This window comes from Planococcus citri, chromosome 2 (assembly GCF_950023065.1).
Source record: "Planococcus citri chromosome 2, ihPlaCitr1.1, whole genome shotgun sequence".
NCBI classification, from domain to species: Eukaryota; Metazoa; Arthropoda; class Insecta; order Hemiptera; family Pseudococcidae; genus Planococcus; species Planococcus citri.
The window spans coordinates 49,655,998-49,675,577 of NC_088678.1; the positions used below are offsets into that span (position 1 = coordinate 49,655,998).

Sequence of the window (19,580 nt, forward strand, 5' to 3'; positions counted from 1 at the left end):
TTGGTGTCGTCACGCGGTGGAGGTGGGTGGAGCAACCAATGGGGTGCAACGTTGTACGTGAACAGCTGATTTGATGCGTGCTCGCGCACTGCGCAGTACCCAAAACTTACGTAAAATCCTATGACTTTCTTAAGAGTATAATCTATTTCCATACTTGTATTAAAGAGCTTTAGTTTTTGCAAATTAAAGCTTCGAGAACTTTTGAACGGTAAAAGGTAGAGCTTTCGGGAAAAACTCATTTTAAAGAGGATAAAATTCTGAACATTTTAATCATTCAAAACACATATGTGCTCATTGAAAATTTCGAGTAGTTTATAGTTTAAAGATGACGTACGTAGTATTCAAAAATGAGTAAAATAGAAGTATTCATAAAATCGTTATTTTTACGCGAAATGATGAAAATTTAAGATCAATCGATACAGAATTTTATTGCCTTTAATTTGAGACTACATGAAAGTTCACCCGAACTCGCGTACAATCGAAAAAATTGCATTTTTTACATGAGAAATCGTATGCGTCTATAGTAGTGCCGGCCAAGTTGTCCTACCGTGGCACAGGCGCTAGGGTATGCAGCAATTTTGTAAATGCTCTATATTCGAATACCTATTTATGTAAGTTCCTACGAAAGTTTGAAAATATCAGAATTCTGATCACGGTTCAACCACCAAAAAATTTTTTCTCCATCGCCCTTCTAGATACCTACTCATTTTCGTCCATTTTTTCAATTTTCTTTTTTAAAAAAGTCAAATAAAAGGAGAAATTTTTTTTCATTTTTAAATTCATTCAACATATTTATACAAAAAAATAGATGTTTTCTGACAAGCGAGATTCGATGCAATAGTTGTTTTTGAAATTGACTCGATATTACCGAAGGAAAAAAATTGTGATAAACACATTTCATTCAATTTCCACCGTTGGAAGTGTTTCAATGCAGTAAATGAATGAACACGTTATGGCCAAATTTTCATGTTGTAATATTTTCTAAACGTCCTGTAGACTGCTCGAAACTCTGCATCGAAATTTTCATTTCCCAGGAAATAGTACTCCTTATTGCAGGCCAATCACATTTTCCCCTGTAATTCTTCTAAAAGATTTTATTCAACTCGAAATATTTATTAATTATAATTTTTAAATGCTTCTAGTATCATACATATTGATAGAAGAGGGGATCAAGTTCATTCCATTCAATAACCAATACAGTACACGTGAAATGACAAAAAACTTTTAATCAGAATACGTACATAATTTAAAATTTTTCTCTTTAGAGTTGACCAACTTCCAAAAACTAGTAAAAAAAAAAATACATCATCGATTAAGAAACAGAAGTACACAATAATAATGTAAACAACGAAGCTTAGCGTGAAATAATCAAAAAAATAATAAATGACGTCGTAAGTCGATTAATACACAACACACCTCGTCATAGGTAATATATAAATAAATCTTTTGAGAAATTATTAATGAAACGCTCGAAACTTCTGTTGAAGACTAAACAAAAAAAAATTGATAACAAAGTGCATCAACATCTTGCCATTTTAAAAATCATACTCTCTAAATCGGGAAACTGGGTTGGGTTTTAAGACAACAATGAAAACTTTACAAAAATTAAAAACGTAAAAATGGAATATAATCCACAGTAACCATTATACTCATATATAAGATACCACTACAGGATAAATTTTGGAATAGAATTAATCACAAGCAAAATACCGAAATTATGTTAAAAATCAGGGCTCTATATAAACAAACACTAACGCACACAAGTCTACATGACAAATGCTCGCAGAACAGCACTTCGTATTCGTATTCAACTCCTTTCGTCTTTGATTATTACGGTAAAAATTAGAAATACACCAATCAGCAATCAACCAATACAAAAAAATGGGGTATAGACTAGCCTAAAACATCGAAAGCCTTAAAAACCTATGTTCACATACAAAACTATATTATGTACAGGGTGGGGGAGGGGGGAGGAGGAGGAGGAGATGAGGAAACAAGAAATTATTCGTTATAAATATAAATAAAATACATCCGTCTGTTAAAATTATTTTCGAATCAATTCGATCGATGCTCCGCCTAATTCATCGTTCAGCATCCAGTCAGGATCGTCTGGGTCTTCTGAAACGGAATCAGTCGATTCGCTACAAGGTGACCGGTCCCGGCTAACAATCTGTTGAAAACAAAAATCAACCAGATTTGGTCAATACTCCGTTTCGATTGAAATTATATTAGCATACTATAAAAACGCACGCACGTTTAATAACATTAGCAAATATTATACATATAAAAAATCTCTATCTCGACAAATGATGGCAAAAAATTTCTTTTGTTTGCTTCAACACCCTAAAGTTGTTGACTGTTTTGAAAAAAAAAAATGTGAAAAATGAAATTCACCCTCTAAAAAATAATTCCAAGAATAAAATGAAATTGAAAAACTTATTAAAATTTTCAACTTATGATCACCATTCTTCTAAAATACTCCTAAGGATCTTTCGAAAAAAAAAACATCTCCGGGAAATTGAAATAATATCTAGAAAAAAAGTCGATTAAAATTTTTCAAAAATTTCACATTTCTACGTCAAAATTTCTTGGAGCAGTCCCGATTTTAAGAAGAATCCTTCCTCGGTCTACCAAAAAATGTTAATTTTTATATTCCTAACTCTAGGTAGCCTATTTTCAAGCAAAAATCTTTCCTGATTTGGAAATTTTTGAAAAATATTCACACAGGTTTTTCTGACTTCAAACTTTTATTGTTTTTGAAGGCTCTGAACCAAAAATGAACCTGTGGTTAATTTTCTCCAAAATTCATTTTCCAACATTTTTTCTATTTTTTTTTTCAAATTCGGGGGCTCTTAACAGCACTTTTTTTCATTATAAAATTCAACACACCTTTACGGAGTTTTCACCAAATTTTCTTTTCCTATAAGGGATAAAAAAAATTACAAAGTCCTGTATTTTTGCAAAAAAAAAAAAAAAAAAAAATAGAATTACTTTAGTACTGTAAAAAAACCGCAGTTTCATAATTTTTTTTTCAAAAAAGTTTCTGACAGGGAGATTGAGGATTCCAAATGTTGATGTTTTCCAACTACTTTTCTCTATCTCAGAAAGTGGCAATTCTGAAAAGGAGAGGGGATAGCTTGGTAATTCAAAATTTCAAATCCACTTGTAAGAAGATCAAAATAAGTAATTTGCTACAGGCTTCTGAAATTTCAAAATGTCCTAGAAAAATTGATTAAGTAAATTGTGATTTTTTAATTTTAAAAATGAACAGAACGAAAAAAAACACCAAAAAACAAGAATTTGAAAGCACTTAATCTGGCTAGATATTTCAATTCTAAGAGAAGGGGGGAGGGAGTCAAAAAATATCAATTTTAGAGCACGACGAAAACAAATTGAAGGCTAGTAAAAAATGTCAAAAATCGCTCGAAAAAAATAATAAAAAGCAAAAGAAAAACAAAAAATCTCGAAAATACCATTCAAAAAATAAGTAAGAACGATAGAAATTTCCACAATCGCTAGAAAAGAAACAGTAAAAAATGAATTCCAGATGCCAGCTGAAAAACATCAAAAATGATGCTGAAAAAAAAAACAATTTACCCTAAATTCAATGAAAATCCATCTTCTCCACCCCCCCCCCCCCTCTACATCAAATGAAGCCACCAAAACTACGAAAATTATCCCGAAAAACGCAAGAAAATTGAAAACGAAAAAATTCTACAGTAAAATTATAAAAACAATTATACTGAAAAAAACCAATTAAATACATAGAATAAAATTATATATTTTCAACATCTGTACATAAATTTCAGGTACTTTTTTCTATACAAATAACAAGACGCCTGCCGAACAATTATTCGCGGTTTTTTTTTCATTAATTGTGAAATAATTACAATTTTTTCAAATCGCGAAACTAAAAGAACAAAGACTCGATCCAACCACGTACACATAATAAATTAATAATCGAATCTTTACTCGTTAATAATATTTCCGGCGCGCGCGCGTCAACAATAAATTCAAAAAAATAATAAACGAATAGCTGAAGATTCTCACAAATCTTTCTTACAATGACACATCTCGGACTTATTTCTAATTAGAAAGAAAAATGCTTAGAAATTGCGGTCGAATAATTTACGAGAAACAGAAAAAAATTAACACTGAACTAGGTACAAGCCTACAAGGTAATATAACAAGATTCATGAAGAAAAAACAAATTTCATTATGTACCATATTCTGTGAAATTAATCAAAAAAAATCTTCGTAGAATCAATTCGTTTTTTTTTCATTTATTTTATTTTCATCAAAACTTTTTTTAAATGAAATAACCAAAAAAGGCTTGATACAAGATACGTAATTTGTTTTGTTTTTTTCAAAAAAACAGAAAACATGGAAAATCAAACAACGATTCGTATTTCCTTCGAAATCTCCAACGAATATTCCCTTTCGACACGAGGGTATTTTAAAAACATCCTACGAAGATAATATTAAACATAGGTACATATTTTCATGATCGACTGATCGTTAATAAGCGCACTACAAATAATCGAGCAAATATGCCTCCTTCGATCATCGAAGGGATGCAACGATAAATTCTACCATCACCGCCAAATTCGATGATTACGTCAAAACAATTGCTCACGTCGTCGCGAAGTACATATCACGTTAAAAGGAGCGAGAGAATCGCGTGAGTAGGTAGAAATAGACGCGAGTCCGAGCCGAGCCGCGATGATGATAATCGATAAGAATTAAACCGGCAGATTAAGTTCTTCGCAGCAGTATAATTACCTGATTTGGTTTCCCATCGTTTGTATGCTCATTGTCGTCGGTCTCTTTTTCGTCGTCCGATTTATTCGGGTCTTCCAACAGCATCTCATTGTATTCGGCATCTGTTAGAGGGAATTTTCTTTCTTCGAAAGGGGCCTGTGAAAAATAAAATGGTAAATAAGTACGTAAGTAAATGACTTTTCAATTAATTACGAGGGAGGGTGCAAATTTGATCTGATTCTGATTGTGGTTAAGCTATATGAATTCCAACGACAGAAACGAAAAAATGCCCCCTCTTTGAAAGCCCACATCTCCCCTTTAGGAGCATCTCCTGAGCTAAACAATTTTCCAAGTAATTTTCAACCCAAAATGATGGTTTATGCTGAATTTGGTCAAAGACTGCCGACTTTTTCTTCATGATTCATCCTAATAGTTCATGCCTAAAAACTATTGGTCACATTTTTGATTTTACAGCGATTTTCAGGTTGAATCCGAATAAATTTACCGATTGAACACCTTTCATCCTCCGCAAGAGCTAGCAAAATCGTATCTAGGGGGGAGGATGAAAATTATAAGGTACCATTCTATCATTTTTTCAAGATTAAAATTTGAAAATAACACAAAAAAACTTGAAAGAAGAAAACAAACGGCTCAATTGAGAAAATGATGTTCTTTTGATTTCGACTGATCAGCCCCTTCAGTATTATTGGATGTTTGTTTTTCAAAATCGCATCACGTGTGGTCTGATTCTAACCATAATGACATGTTTAGAGTTCGCCAAAATGTGATAAGTCAAGAGAGTAATCCTTAGGCTTCGCATTTTCGAACAAAAAAATTGTACGAAAATTTCAAATTTATTTCAATTTGAACAAAATGTGCATTTTCAGACGACTTTCGCTACCGTATTTAAGAATCTCTCGCTTTCGCTTGAAACGGACACAATTTCAATTTTGAAAAAAAAATGAAATAATAACCCTATGAATTTTGAATTTACTAAAACAGACTGATAGACCTTAAAACTTGAACAATTCATCGAAATTCACGAATTGAAACGCAGGAATTTCAACACCTTTCAGTTGAATATATTTCCAGACTTACTCCCCTCAAAACTAATTGTATATTTGTCGCCAATATGAATTGATTATTTGAATTTTTGCACATCAATATCATGTAAAAAATGAAAGAAATCTGTAATTTTTCCGCATAGCCTAATTATGAATTTTGAAGTAATTGGTCTAGTTCGTGCAATTTCTGAACTTTTTGGCAATTTTTGATATGAAAGTGAGAGTTTTTGACACTCTCTGCGAAAAAGCAGACTTCCATAATTAGCAAATGGCAAAGCTATTTTTTTGGGCAATTTTTGCAAAAAAGCGAGACTTTGAGCCATTCTAATACAAAAAATAAGATTTTTTTTGAAATTTTTGGTAAAAAGGCAACAATTTGAAATTGTTATCTTTAGAGAAACAAGTGAAACTTTTTGGTATTTTTCACCAAAAAAGCGAGACTTTTTGATAATTTTGACATTTATAGATCAAAGAGCAAAATATTTAGCAATTTGGTAAAAAGCGAGAATTTCCGTCAATTTTTGGAAAAAAGACAACTTTTTTGAAAATTTTTGGCTACAAAGCGAGACTGCTGAACAATTTTCGGGAAAAAATGAAACGTTTTAAATTTCATGAAAAGAAGCGATAATTTTTAGCAATTTTTGAGCACGAAACTATACTTTTTGGCGATTTTGACAAAAGCCGTAACTTCGCTGTTTTTTTTTTTTTTTTTTTGCAGAAAGCAGGACTCTGATAGTTTTAGAGAAGTGTAACCAGATTTAAAAAAAAAACAAAACAAATACATCTCTTTTTTTCCCGAGAAGTAGGACCAATATTCAGAAAAATTGAATTTTTGAAAAAAGTACAACATTCTTCATTTCAGGAGTAATTTTAAAAAAAAGAAATTTATTAGCAAAAAGTATAGGAATTTCGAGTCATGCAGAAGACTTTTTCAGCATCTTCATTGCTTTCAAAAACTGCTGAAAACCTTGCAAATTGAAATTCAGAATTTATTCAGAATTTTTACAGGAGTTTTGGCCAGATATTTTCACCAAAAAATGAACGGAATTTCTCGTTTTCTCTACATTTCTCTAAATTTTAGATGGTAAATCAATTCGAATTTTCTGAAAAGTCCCACCATTAAAAAATGGGTGTGATTTAATACCACGACAAAAAAGGGCGTCAGCACGACAAGCATAGGCACTTTCACGCCAGAAAAATCATTTCCACGACTAAATTGGAAATTCCCGACAATAAAGAGCTTACCCCGACATAAAAGGTACTCCAACGACAAAATAATGTATCAAACGACGAATTAAAAAATTCACGACATTTAATTACTTTCCACTGCTATACAAGGCAATGCACGACAAAATTTTTTTATCAAAAACAGGCATTTCACCGACAGAAATAAACGTTTCAAAATATTAAAATGATACCAAAAAAACGAAGTAGGTATGTAAAAAATTGCTCTTTATAGAAGTAATGTTTCGTGGACTTTGATGGATGACCCCCCCCCCTTCGTTTTTTGACCTCAGGTACGAAGCGAAAGGGGGCTAAGGAGAGACAGTTTGCCCCCCTCCGGTTCCGCGAAAGTAGGAAAAACTTGGGAAATTGTGAGAAATTCAAAAAAGTTAGGAAAATACAAGAATTCCAACAATATTTTAGTTTCAGTTTTCAAAAATTCAAATTTTTTACAATCATGAATTTAATTATCGTTTATTTGCCGACAAAATCGCCGATCTATCCTCAAAATTCTCATTTTTCCCCTAAGGTTTTGCCCTCGCTTCGCTTAGGTCAATTTGGTTCTCTTCTACTGAGTCACAATTTCACTCAAATTTTTTTGAAAGAAACCCTCAGTTGATTATTTGTTAAAATTTGTACAAAATATAAACGTAAATTGAACTGATAATGTTCTGTCGTGTATGAAATTATTTTGTCGTGAATACTGCTTATCTCGTTATTAAATCGTAGTCGTTCATAAATACTTTATTGTCGGGCGTCATCTGGCGTGGAACTTCATAATTTTTCGTCGTTCATTCATCTTTTATGAACGAAAAAATGCTTGTCGTGATGACGCCCTTTTTCGTCGTGCAAAAAATATTTCCCCTTAAAAAATATGAAAAACACAATTTTTGAATAAAATTCAATCGAAAAATCAATAGCATCATTTTCGTTTCTTGGACGAGAAATATCGATTGAATAATTCAATACACAACAATCACTGGGTTTTGGTTTTGAGAATTTGATTTTTGAATTTAGTCAATTTCTAAAGACGTTATAATCTCTAAAAAAAAATCAACTTGACGCGAAAAATCTTCTAATTAAACTTTTCATAATAGTTCCCAGCCTTACTCCGATAAGAATGAGAAAATACGTACAAGGCCAAGGTATGTTCTCTCTATGAGCACATTTCGTGGAAAAATCAACTCGAAACATTTTTACGACTCGTCTCTTTAAAATCTAATATTCTTATTAGTAGTACCAAGAAACAGATTATTTCTATGTTTACAGTCTCTAATTAGTAATTAGTTTTTACACATTTCACATTTCATTTATGGAAATAATTTAAAGTAAAATCCCATCAACCCCTCCCTCTCTTTCCCACAACTAGGAGAAGAATACAGATCAAATTTGCACCGCCTAAATATACATCTCGATCATTCTCGATCTAAACTTACTATTTCTGGAGACGCAGACTCGGTAACGGTTGAAGTATCACAGTCCAAATTGGTTTTTGTCTTATTCAAAGACGTAGTTTTAACCGTACTCGTAGTATTCGTATTGGTACTGACGGTAGCCGTTGATACCACAGGCGTTCCTTGACCAGGAAACGTAATCGGCGTCAATGCCACCGTCAAATTGGCCGTCACTGTGGTGGTATCCACTTCGCTAGTCGTCGACACAGGACTAGCTACTCTCTCTGCGTACGAGAAAAACAAAACAATAACGAACGTAAATAATTCGATCAAAAAATCGCAACGCATTCGGCTTCTCTCTCTCTCGTATCATATCAACAACTAACCAGGAGTATTCGCTTCGCTGGTCTCGGGACAACTATCGGTTCGTTTTCGACTCCTTTGTCCCTTATTCCGCGTTGGATTCAATCTAAACTTCTTTCTTTCGTGTTGTTCGAGGATTTCGTGTAATTTATCAATTTTATCCTCGTCCAGATCGTCCAAAATCTACGAAAAATAAAAATCATCGTAATTATGTATTTCGCCAGTGTTTCGAAAAATGTGCAAAAATCACTCTCGTCAGAAAAATATTCTTACATGATCTGGAATAGAATCTTTATCGATATCCTCCAATCTTATAGGCGTTTCTTCGACTATTTTCCACCTGAAAAAAAAAAATTGAATAAATGCCACAAAATTCATTCTCGATTCGACATCTTGAATCCTAATTCGTCGCAAACTTACGTCGGTATGAGGATCTCTTTGTACTGAGGTTTCACTGCAACCGCTGCAGGGGTCGAATTTGGTGGAATAATGAAATTATCGATATCATACGACTGGCCTCTCTTCCTCCTGTAGTATAACCAATAACATCGAACGTTTTAATCACATACGCGTGCTACGTGTATTATTGTACATTTCAATTTCATTCGAATAGTAAAATATCATACCTGTTCGTTGTCGATAGCGTCGTCGACGGATCTTTAACCGTAGAAGAATGTGAACTATGAGGCGAACCTGGTTGCGAACTAAGGGTTTCTTCTTTTTTATAATATAAACCTTCATCTGCTGATTCATCCAATCCGCTTTCTAATTAACATATAACATATTCGTCTCGTACAAATAAGAGTTATCTTTTTAATGCACTTTTCGATAGGTAAATGTGCAATATTTCCAACGTACCGTGACCTCTGAATCGTTTCGTACGTAATCTTTTTCTTCTTCTTTTTTTGAACGATAAAGCTTTATCACTAAGATACTTAGGTAGCCTTCTTTTACCCAACTGACTACGTCCTGAAATCATCGAATAAAAATTATTAGTCAATATTGAAGAAAGTCATCTCACATTATTCTACGCATTATTATCAAAATACGAGTAAGTAAATACATAATTATGTACGATCTCATCGGTAGTGACGAATTCAAAAAAATTACTATCACGAAGTAATCAAATAAGTATATTTTTAATCATCGATCATCGTACGAAAATTGCTATTATTTGTACAAAAATTAGGTACCCACAATTTCACAAATACGTAGGTATATTTTATTATTACCAATACACAATTTCATCGGTAGTGACGAATTCAAAAAAATTACTATCACGAAGTAATCAAATAAGTATATTTTTAATCATCGATCATCGTACGGAAATTGTCGTTATTTGTACAAAAATTACCCACAATTTCACAAGTAGGTACGTAGGTAGGTATATTTATTATTAACAATACACAATCTCATCGGTAGTGACGAATTCATAAAATTACTATCACGAGTAATCAAATAAATAAATTTCTAATCATCGATTGTAATACGTATAGTAGGCAGGTAATTAAATCGATTAAGGGTCATTCCATGCCAAATCGGCGGATTTTTGCACGAGGGGTCTTCGATTTTTTTCAAAATCAGATCATTTGTAGAGGTCATCAAACGATGACGAATGACGCAAACCGGACATTTTTTCGATTTTTTTTGACGGAGCTGTGGCGCTTCAAAGTTCTCCAAAATGGCCGAAAATGGAAAATTTCAGTTGCAAATTGCTCCGGTTGTACGTGGTATAGAATTTTGAACTTTTTTTCAAATTGTAGTACTTTGAGAGGGTAATCGACGAGTGATGTCAAAATCAGTGTTGCCACTTTCAAAAACCTAAAAAAATCGATTTTAAAACTTATAATTTAAATATAACCACGATCTCGGCGAGTAAAAATTCTGAAAAAATTCTCAGTTTTAGTCCCTTTTATGTAGAATAACATATCAAAAAATTAGACTGGCATCTTTTTTCATTTTCGAGAAAAAAAAATTACAAGTTTTACAATTGCTGCAAAAGTACCATCCGAAACCTAAAAAATGAAAATTTTTGCATTTTTGAAATATTTTACCAATGTGTAGACGATAATGTGAAAAAAATCCCCCTCCCCCCAATTTGTCGACAAATTGACGAAAAATGCATTAATTTCACTCTTGAAATAAAAATTTATAGCACGAAAAATGTCAATTCGTTGACAAATGGGGGGAGGGGGATTTTTTTCACATTATCGTCTACACATTGGTAAAATATTTCAAAAATGCAAAAATTTTCATTTTTTAGGTTTCGGATGGTACTTTTGCAGCAATTGTAAAACTTGTAATTTTTTTTTCTCGAAAATGAAAAAAGATGCCAGTCTAATTTTTTGATATGTTATTCTACATAAAAGGGACTAAAACTGAGAATTTTTTCAGAATTTTTACTCGCCGAGATCGTGGTTATATTTAAATTATAAGTTTTAAAATCGATTTTTTTAGGTTTTTGAAAGTGGCAACACTGATTTTGACATCACTCGTCGATTACCCTCTCAAAGTACTACAATTTGAAAAAAAGTTCAAAATTCTATACCACGTACAACCGGAGCAATTTGCAACTGAAATTTTCCATTTTCGGCCATTTTGGAGAACTTTGAAGCGCCACAGCTCCGTCAAAAAAAATCGAAAAAATGTCCGGTTTGCGTCATTCGTCATCGTTTGATGACCTCTACAAATGATCTGATTTTGAAAAAAATCGAAGACCCCTCGTGCAAAAATCCGCCGATTTGGCATGGAATGACCCTAAGTATAAAGAAAAAAAATATAAAATCGTGTACGTCGTGCAGAATGAAAAAGGAGACCTGAAACTAAGATTACATTTTTTCCTCTTCCTTCTTTACTTCACTCAGATGTCGCCACTCGGTACGGTCTGTTGACAGCAATATTTTTCAATTTGCAGTACATAGACATCGTACAGCACACATTTGCACAAAAAAGAACCAACTCGAGTTTGCTATTTGACAAAGAAGACACAGCGGAGACGGGCGTGTCTTCTACTCGTATACTCGAACTCTACTACACACAGAACGATGAATAATTTATTCATCATCATCACCATCGTCGTCAATTTCACGCAGCAGTCAAACGACAACTTTTGACCCATTTATGGATTACAAATTTTTTCCTTCCACCTACAACTACGACAATTAATCCCCTGAGTTTTCAACCGTTCGTGTGAATTGTGAAACACGTCAATGTACAAAAGACTACAGCGGTAATTTAATCCATCAATTTCAAGTGCACGAAGGGGGAGGACAGACGAAATCGTAAAAACAAAGCTTACGTAATTTTTAAAAAAATGAAAAAAAAATAAACTCGACTGTATTCCAGAATGCAACATTTCCTCTCTCATCAAAATTAGTAGCCTATCCTGTCACAAAAAACATTCTGACTGTACCCAAAAGTATACTGCAGTTTTCTTTATTGAAAATTAAATTTGATTGACAATCTTATCCTCTCCCTCTTTAAACCATCCAAACTGAAATTATCATACGTAATAATACATATATTGAAAAAATATTTGGTGATTACACAAATCGAAAAATCTGTCATCAAGTGTGCTTTTCCCTCTTCGCGTATTTCCGAAATTAGGTAGGTATTATTCTTTTTGCCAAAAACCATTTACTGACCTCAAAAAAAGACTTCATTTTGTTCTGCCTAAAGTGAAAAATACACGATGAAAAATTTGAACAGCGTCAAAATTCAATACCCCCTCCCCTAAACCTTCCAATCAAATGAGTAAAATTTGTGAAAGGCCTGGCTTGAGATTTTTCTGGAAAATATGCATTCCTAATAAAGTGAAAATTGAATCATCGTTTTTTTTTTCATTCGAATTTCTACGAGACGAAAGAAAAAAAATATAAATTTTAAAAAAAATTCATGAATTTTTTTTAGTCGGTCTAGGTAGGATTAGACTCGAATTTTTGGGAAAATTCCTCAACATTTACAAAACCTTTTCTCGGTATAACCGGTGCTCGTACTCAATTTTTTCCAAAAAAAAGTACAAAAAAGATCGAAAGAGTACGTAACAAAAAAAGTGGCAAACGTGAGCAAAACGTGTTAATGAAGAAAAAAAAATCACAAAAAAATACAGAACATCACAAATTGAAAGATTCTGCATTAATTTTAAAAGTTGAACTATTTTTTTGCAATTTTTGGCAGAAAATCACATTTATTTGCGAAACAACATCGAGGAAGGGCTTTTTGGCAATTTCTGGCAAAAAAGCGAAACTTCAGGACAATTTTTGAAAAAAAAGAATTTTTTGGAACTTTCTTTGAAAAATCGAGATTTTAAAATAATTTTTGGCAAAAAGCAAGACTGACAGTTTCAGCAAAAAGGAGGACTTCAGCAATTATTGGCAAAAAATGCCACTTTTGCCAATTTCTATAAGCCAATAATTTTTGAAAAAAAAGTTGAAATCTGTAGCAAGTGCAAGAATTGTTTTCAAAATGCAAAAATTGGATAATTTAGCAAAAATCAGCAATTTTTGGGAATCATTCACAAAGTAATTATACTTTTCGCAATTTTTTTCGAAAAATGGAGCTTTTTTGAGCAAAAGAACGACACCTTGTTGTCACTAGGTAATTTGTGGAAATTTTTCACATTAAGATCAGCAATTTTAGAAAAAAGCAGAACTTTTATACTATTACCTATTGGGTAAAAAATGGTATTCTTTTGCAATATTTGTTGAAAATAGAAGACTTTTTTTAGTTCGCAGAGAAGAAGAGAATTTTTTGAAAAAATTGAAAGACGAATGTAGCACTTACAAGTATTGTTGCCCAAAAGAATTATTTGAGCTGATAATTTCATCTGAATCACCGGAGGCAGGTGATGCAATGACATTCAATTTTTATGAATTGACGATATTTAAAAAAAAAAAAATTGAAAGCAACATTTCCATGAATGGAGTAATTTTAACCCCCGAAAAATACGAAAAATGATAAAATCATTCATCGTAATGAAATAAAATTTCGGTATTTTTTTTTCAAATATTGAAGAAATATATTATTAAAAACAATTCGGAAGGAATTGGAAAATCAAAACAAGTCCCTCCTTGCAAAAATTAAAATGATAATTTCTCGACAAAACCTGTGCTGGGTTAAACAAACAAAAAAAAAATACAATTTACTGAAATTAATGGAAAAACAACAGGCTTTTTTTCAATGCTTCAGAGAATTTCTATCTTGACAAAATTGAATTTTTCATTTTTTGTTCTCCATTTTCAGTCCTTGAGCCCAGCTTTTCCCTCATCCCCCCACCCCTCAAAAAATCAAACGCATTTTTTCAAATGAAAAAATTTTCCAATTTTTGATGATTTTTTCATTTTTTAAAATATATTTTTTTCATTTGGCAGACAACAGACACCCCGTTTTTTCAATGTTCAGGAGAGGAACACATATAAATAAAAAACAAATACAGCCAAAATCAGTGAAAATATCATCAAATTAGATTTTTTTTTCAAGAACTCTCGGAGACCCTCCGCTATTTCGACCTTGAGTAGAACCTTCCTGTTTTTAAAATCAAAATGAAAGTACCATTTTTACAACTTGCACCTCCTGCTGAGATTTTCACCTCCAAGGTTTACATAACTCGCCAGCAAAAAATCCATACGTTTGAGGCCATAATCAACTTCACTTTCAAACTCGACCAGCAGCGACCACCCAAATGAAAAACCCAACTCGACGTGAAAAAAAAAAACAAAAACAAAATCTCGACTCGCCGAAGCCCAAAAATTTCAAAAATAATTGCCTCGGATCATGCAACCGGCAAATCGTTACTCGTTAGCCAAAATTCAGCGTTATAAATGTGCTCAGCTCCTCCTTCGCTCTTCGTTCTTCGCCCTTCGCGACGTCCTCTCCAACAACACAAGAACCGGCATCGTTAACGCACACGCGGTTTAAAATTTAAATTTCAACGGTTACTACGTCGACATGGCATCGCATCGTAACGTTACCGCTTCTCAAGGCTGCCAATTTTTTCTTTCTTTCCAACTTCCAAGTTCCAAGCAGCTACACATACGTATTTATTTGTATACGCTATTTTCTTCTACAGGGTACAGTATCGTACAGTACAGCCTACGTTCGCTTATTTACCGAAGGTATGCCCACCATTAGACGTAGGTACTCGTATATGCTATACGTACATAATATACATATTTTACAGCTACGTTTCGAAAGCAGGCTTTTTAATTCGATGTATCGAACTCTGTTCGCTCGAAGACCCGCATATTACAATTTTTACAAAGATAAACTAAAACGAGAACAACTTCCTCGTTTATCTTTTATCATTTTTTTTCCTTTTACTTACCATAAGCCAAGCCTTGCGAATTATTGGGCTGCCGTCGCGCGTACTTCTTTCGCCTTTTGTATAATTCCAAATTTTCCGAATTAGATCTACGTATTTCTTCGGTGGTTTTATAATTGGCGTAATGTCGTTTCTGCAGTACGTTGCTCGGCGTGTACGACCGGCTTTCGATCGTCTTACCGCAAACTTCGATTACGCTGTCGTTATTCAATAATGCGCAAATATGCGTGCTAACAGATACATCTGCGAAAAAAAAAGAAAAGAGAAAAACATTAGCACTAGGTAATGAGTCAAATAAAAAATCAATAGAATTCTATAAATAGAGGTAGGACTTGTATACAAAAATTAAACCTGTTTTTAAAAATACATACTATTATAAATGACAACTTTGTTTTCAATTTCTGAGAAACTTTCTCAATTTTCCAACGTTGTTTTCCAATATCATAACTCATAAGAATTTTTCAATTTTTTACATTTCAACAAATTAACGCATACAAGTAATATGTACATTCTGACATTTTTTCATTCAATTATAGTCGTTTTTCTTTTTTTGAAATATTTCCAAAGTTTGATCGAGGGCAAAACTGTATACGAAGGGCGGAGAGGGGTTTCCTATAAGTCACGAATCGCCAACGAAATTTTATTCACGCAACCTTCTCTCTCAATCCAGATCCTCAAACGCTATGCTAATCATTTCCTTCTCAACTAAAAGTACAACTTTTAGATTAATTTAAAACCAATTTTCGTCATTCGAATAAGAACTTCTATGAGAAAAAATAAAACACCGACAACACTGATTGGTTAACACCATCGCCATCATCGCGTATACGCGGTGCGAACAATTAATACAACATCTCCGCGTACCGTATAATTATGGTACGAGTATTTCTGAAAATGACCTTGTAATGCTAACAGGGTAATGTACTATGTATAGTATACGATATTCATCTTTTAATGTAAATTTTACCATGCCGCTCTCCTCTATCGACTAAGTTATCTGAATTCGCAGATTCCCATTTCCTTCCCCCTTACTCTCGTCCCTTGGACCATGAATACCTCATTCTGAAACTCTTTTCATTTCCTAATCGTTCGCCACACTTATCAACTCATACATATCGTATACGTAGACATATGCACAAGATACAAAACATACGCGTATTTCATCTCACACAACAATGATGAAGATCTTCACATCTTTTAGGTTTTTTTGGCCAATTTTATCAAACGCGCGAGTAAATTAAATACAACGTTACATTAGTTCGTGCTGGTGGAAAGATGAAGGAAAATGAGAAATAAGTAGAAGTGATTCGGCGAATGTATTTCGATACGAACACGTTGTCAAATTTTCATTTGCATCGGTGTAAATCAGGATTCCAAACAGGGTCATAGTAATTGAACTGTTTATCACTTTAATTACTGAATATCGACGCTACACAATTTTTTTCTAATTCAGATTTTCGAATAATCTATTGAGTTTCTCATTCTAATGCACCAAAAATTGAATTGAATTTAAACAAAACAAAATTCGACGACAGACGCAACAGTTTTTTATAGCAGTTTTTTCAAACAAACAACTGTCAATTTGGACACACAAGAATTATCAATATTGACTCAAGAGTCATCATTTTTGGAAGTAAGCTGAGCTTATCCTGATATGATTTTAGCATTGAACAATAAGAAATTTAGCTTTAAAAAATGTGGGAAAATAGTTCATCAAGCATTTTTCCAACTCGTGGAAAAATACATTCATAGCACGAACAAACAAAAAAAATCAAGAAAATATAAAACAATGAAAAAAAATCAACTTGTGATTTGTCAAAACCAAAAAAAAAAATGTTAAAAACAGAAGATATCAACACGGAATAGTTGGAATAAAACGCATGTAAAAAATATTGGTTCAAAAATTGAAAGCGTAATAATATCGTTTGATAAAATGACGATGATTCGTTAAAATTTATAACTACCCCCCTCCCCACTCAAAAAAGTTGAAATTGTAGCACGTTAGGCCAAAAAAATACAGGAATAAATAAATAACATTGGAAAACATTGAAAAAATTATTCCTTCCAAAAAACAAGAATTCAAATAAGTATTTTGAAAATATTTTGCAAAAATATGAAAAAATGGAAAACTTTATTCATATCGCTGATAATCCGTGAAAATATTTCTAAAAAAAAAAAATAGATAAAAATAATGGGAAAAAATTGGAAACATGTCGTTATCAAGCAAAATGACCATACTTTATACAAATGTCGAAAAATTGAGACCTTAGTTCGATATTCAAAAACAAGTTCACTTCTCCACTTCACCAAAAAAGCTAAACACTCCAATCAAAAAAATTCGACTAGTCAAACTAATATTTTCAAATTTTGTTTAAAAAATACGAATCAAAAAAAGCAGAATACAAAAAAATCAATGAAAACTCCCATGAAAATATTTTTAAAACGACAACTCGAAAAATGATACTTTCGTATCTCATCAAGATGAGTATCGACCAAAAAAGCAATATACACAAAAAAAGAACGAAAAAAGATGCAAAAATGAATAAAAGAGATTTTTTTTTAAAATTCTACTTGACAAAATAAACTTTTTTTATTTTATTGAAAATAATATTAACCCTAAGCAACACTACAAAAATTGAAAAAAAAGTTTTAAAAAAGCAAGTGAAAAATCAAGAAAATATATTGTTAAAAAACTGAAAACATAATTTGTGGCGAACAAGAAAAAATATTTTCTACGAAATTTGTAAATCATCAAATAATTTTCATATTACTTCACAACGAAAAAGGCAACTGAATAAATACGAAAAAATATTTTCAAATAACACGCAAACAAACCAAAAAAACTTGAAAAATCATAAACGAATATCTCTTTAAAAAAATTGAAAAATCATCAAACAATTTTTAAATTTAAAAATTTCAGTTTTTCAACAAATACTGAAAACAGGTAAACCGCCAAAAACGCAAACAAACTCAAAAAAGTTCAAAACATTTAAAAAAGATGGAAAATTTATGAACATCGTTTTTCGACAACCATGATTAGTCTATTATTTGTTAAAAGTTCCAAAACAAAAATTAAACCAAAAAAAAAAAAAAAATACAAAAAAAAATGTAAAAAATAGGAACTAATATTAAATACTTCAAACGTCATAGATGAAGGAGCAGGTAAGTATGTGCAGAGAAAAATACGGTTAAATTCAAAAAAATTCAGTCATTTGAAGACCCGCAATTATTTTTCTTGGGAATGGGAACAACTTCACATCGAATTTCTGGGAATATTTTCATTTTTCCGAAAACGAATTGAATATGTGCGTGAGAATCTCTACGTCTGCAGGTGGAAATTCTAATGAAAAGCTTTTTCATTTAGAGAAAATTTGATTCATTTTTTTTATTCACACCCCTGCTTACCACCTCAAGAGTTTCCGGATTCGAATGAACAGAGTTTTAAATTCAGATTTTCAATCGATAGTTCCAATTTTTCAACTACTGTCATAAATTCTACATCGAATCGTAATCACAATCGATGAAAAAAAGACTCACCTTGAGCGAACGATAAGACAGGATGAAAGGTAGGCTCTAGCAATGCGATCTTGGACTGCACAGGTAACAAATTGCTGCAGATATGCTGATTGGATAGATCAACGCCGGGACCCCGGTTCACACACAGTACACAGCTAAGCGGCGCTACGCAATCGCACCTGGTAGATCCGTACTTGGAGCAGGTGCCAATACCGGAGGCTGCGTTCGCTGTGCAATTATTCTGCGTCATCTCGTCCAACCTGATGATATTCCTTTTGCGGAATTTGCTTCTTAAAAACGGCCTGGTTCGGCTGCAAGCGTCGTCCGAATCGCAACACGACGTCGGCGTTGGAGGGCAATAATCCGGCGACATCGTCGAATCGGTTTTGGCAGAACTCGTCGTGGTGGTGGTCGTCGCTGCGGTCGTAACCGCTACCGGCGACGTCGTCAGAGATCCGTGGTAGCCGTTTAGAATCACGTGGGTTGTAGCTCCCGTTACCGCAGGCGTCGCCGCCGCCGCAGCCGTTGCCGTCGTCGCCGATACCGGCGTCCCCGGCGTCGACGTGCATTTCACGACGACAGCACCGTTTTGATCGGTGGTCACGTTATTTAGCAACACAACTTGACCTTTGGCGCTACGCAGCTTCTTATAAATTTCCGTATAATGATGTATTTTATATTCTAACGCCGACATGTGCGATTGCAGCCACGACAATCTATACGCAATACTGGCTCGATTTCTCAACCACCTCCAAATAGCTCGTTTACTTCTGTAACATGAACAACAACAACAATCGTAATTAATACATTATTATAATACGTTATTTTGTACCTACTACATACGAGTACATAAGAGTATTATCTGTATCCTTATTTTTTCTCAGTCGTACTTTCTCATGATCTCTTTTACCTTTTTTACTCCGTACGTGGGCGACCCCT

General features: G+C 33.1%; 1 protein-coding gene across 1 annotated transcript in view; it reads right to left on the reverse strand.

The window, feature by feature from the left end:
• Positions 1 to 1,206: 1,206 nt before the first annotated feature.
• nsl1 (non-specific lethal 1) overlaps positions 1,207 to 19,580 on the reverse strand; it is a 48,403-nt gene continuing 30,029 nt past the window's right edge. The window contains exons 2-11 of the mRNA XM_065350988.1: positions 18,663 to 19,411; positions 15,129 to 15,368; positions 9,665 to 9,775; positions 9,433 to 9,571; positions 9,227 to 9,334; positions 9,080 to 9,146; positions 8,830 to 8,989; positions 8,486 to 8,727; positions 4,783 to 4,917; positions 1,207 to 2,170 (exon numbers count right to left, since the gene is read on the reverse strand). Of these exons, the coding sequence (XP_065207060.1) occupies positions 2,045 to 2,170; positions 4,783 to 4,917; positions 8,486 to 8,727; positions 8,830 to 8,989; positions 9,080 to 9,146; positions 9,227 to 9,334; positions 9,433 to 9,571; positions 9,665 to 9,775; positions 15,129 to 15,368; positions 18,663 to 19,411 (2,077 nt within the window). The 3' untranslated portion in view covers positions 1,207 to 2,044. The remainder of the gene's footprint in view (positions 2,171 to 4,782; positions 4,918 to 8,485; positions 8,728 to 8,829; positions 8,990 to 9,079; positions 9,147 to 9,226; positions 9,335 to 9,432; positions 9,572 to 9,664; positions 9,776 to 15,128; positions 15,369 to 18,662; positions 19,412 to 19,580) is intronic.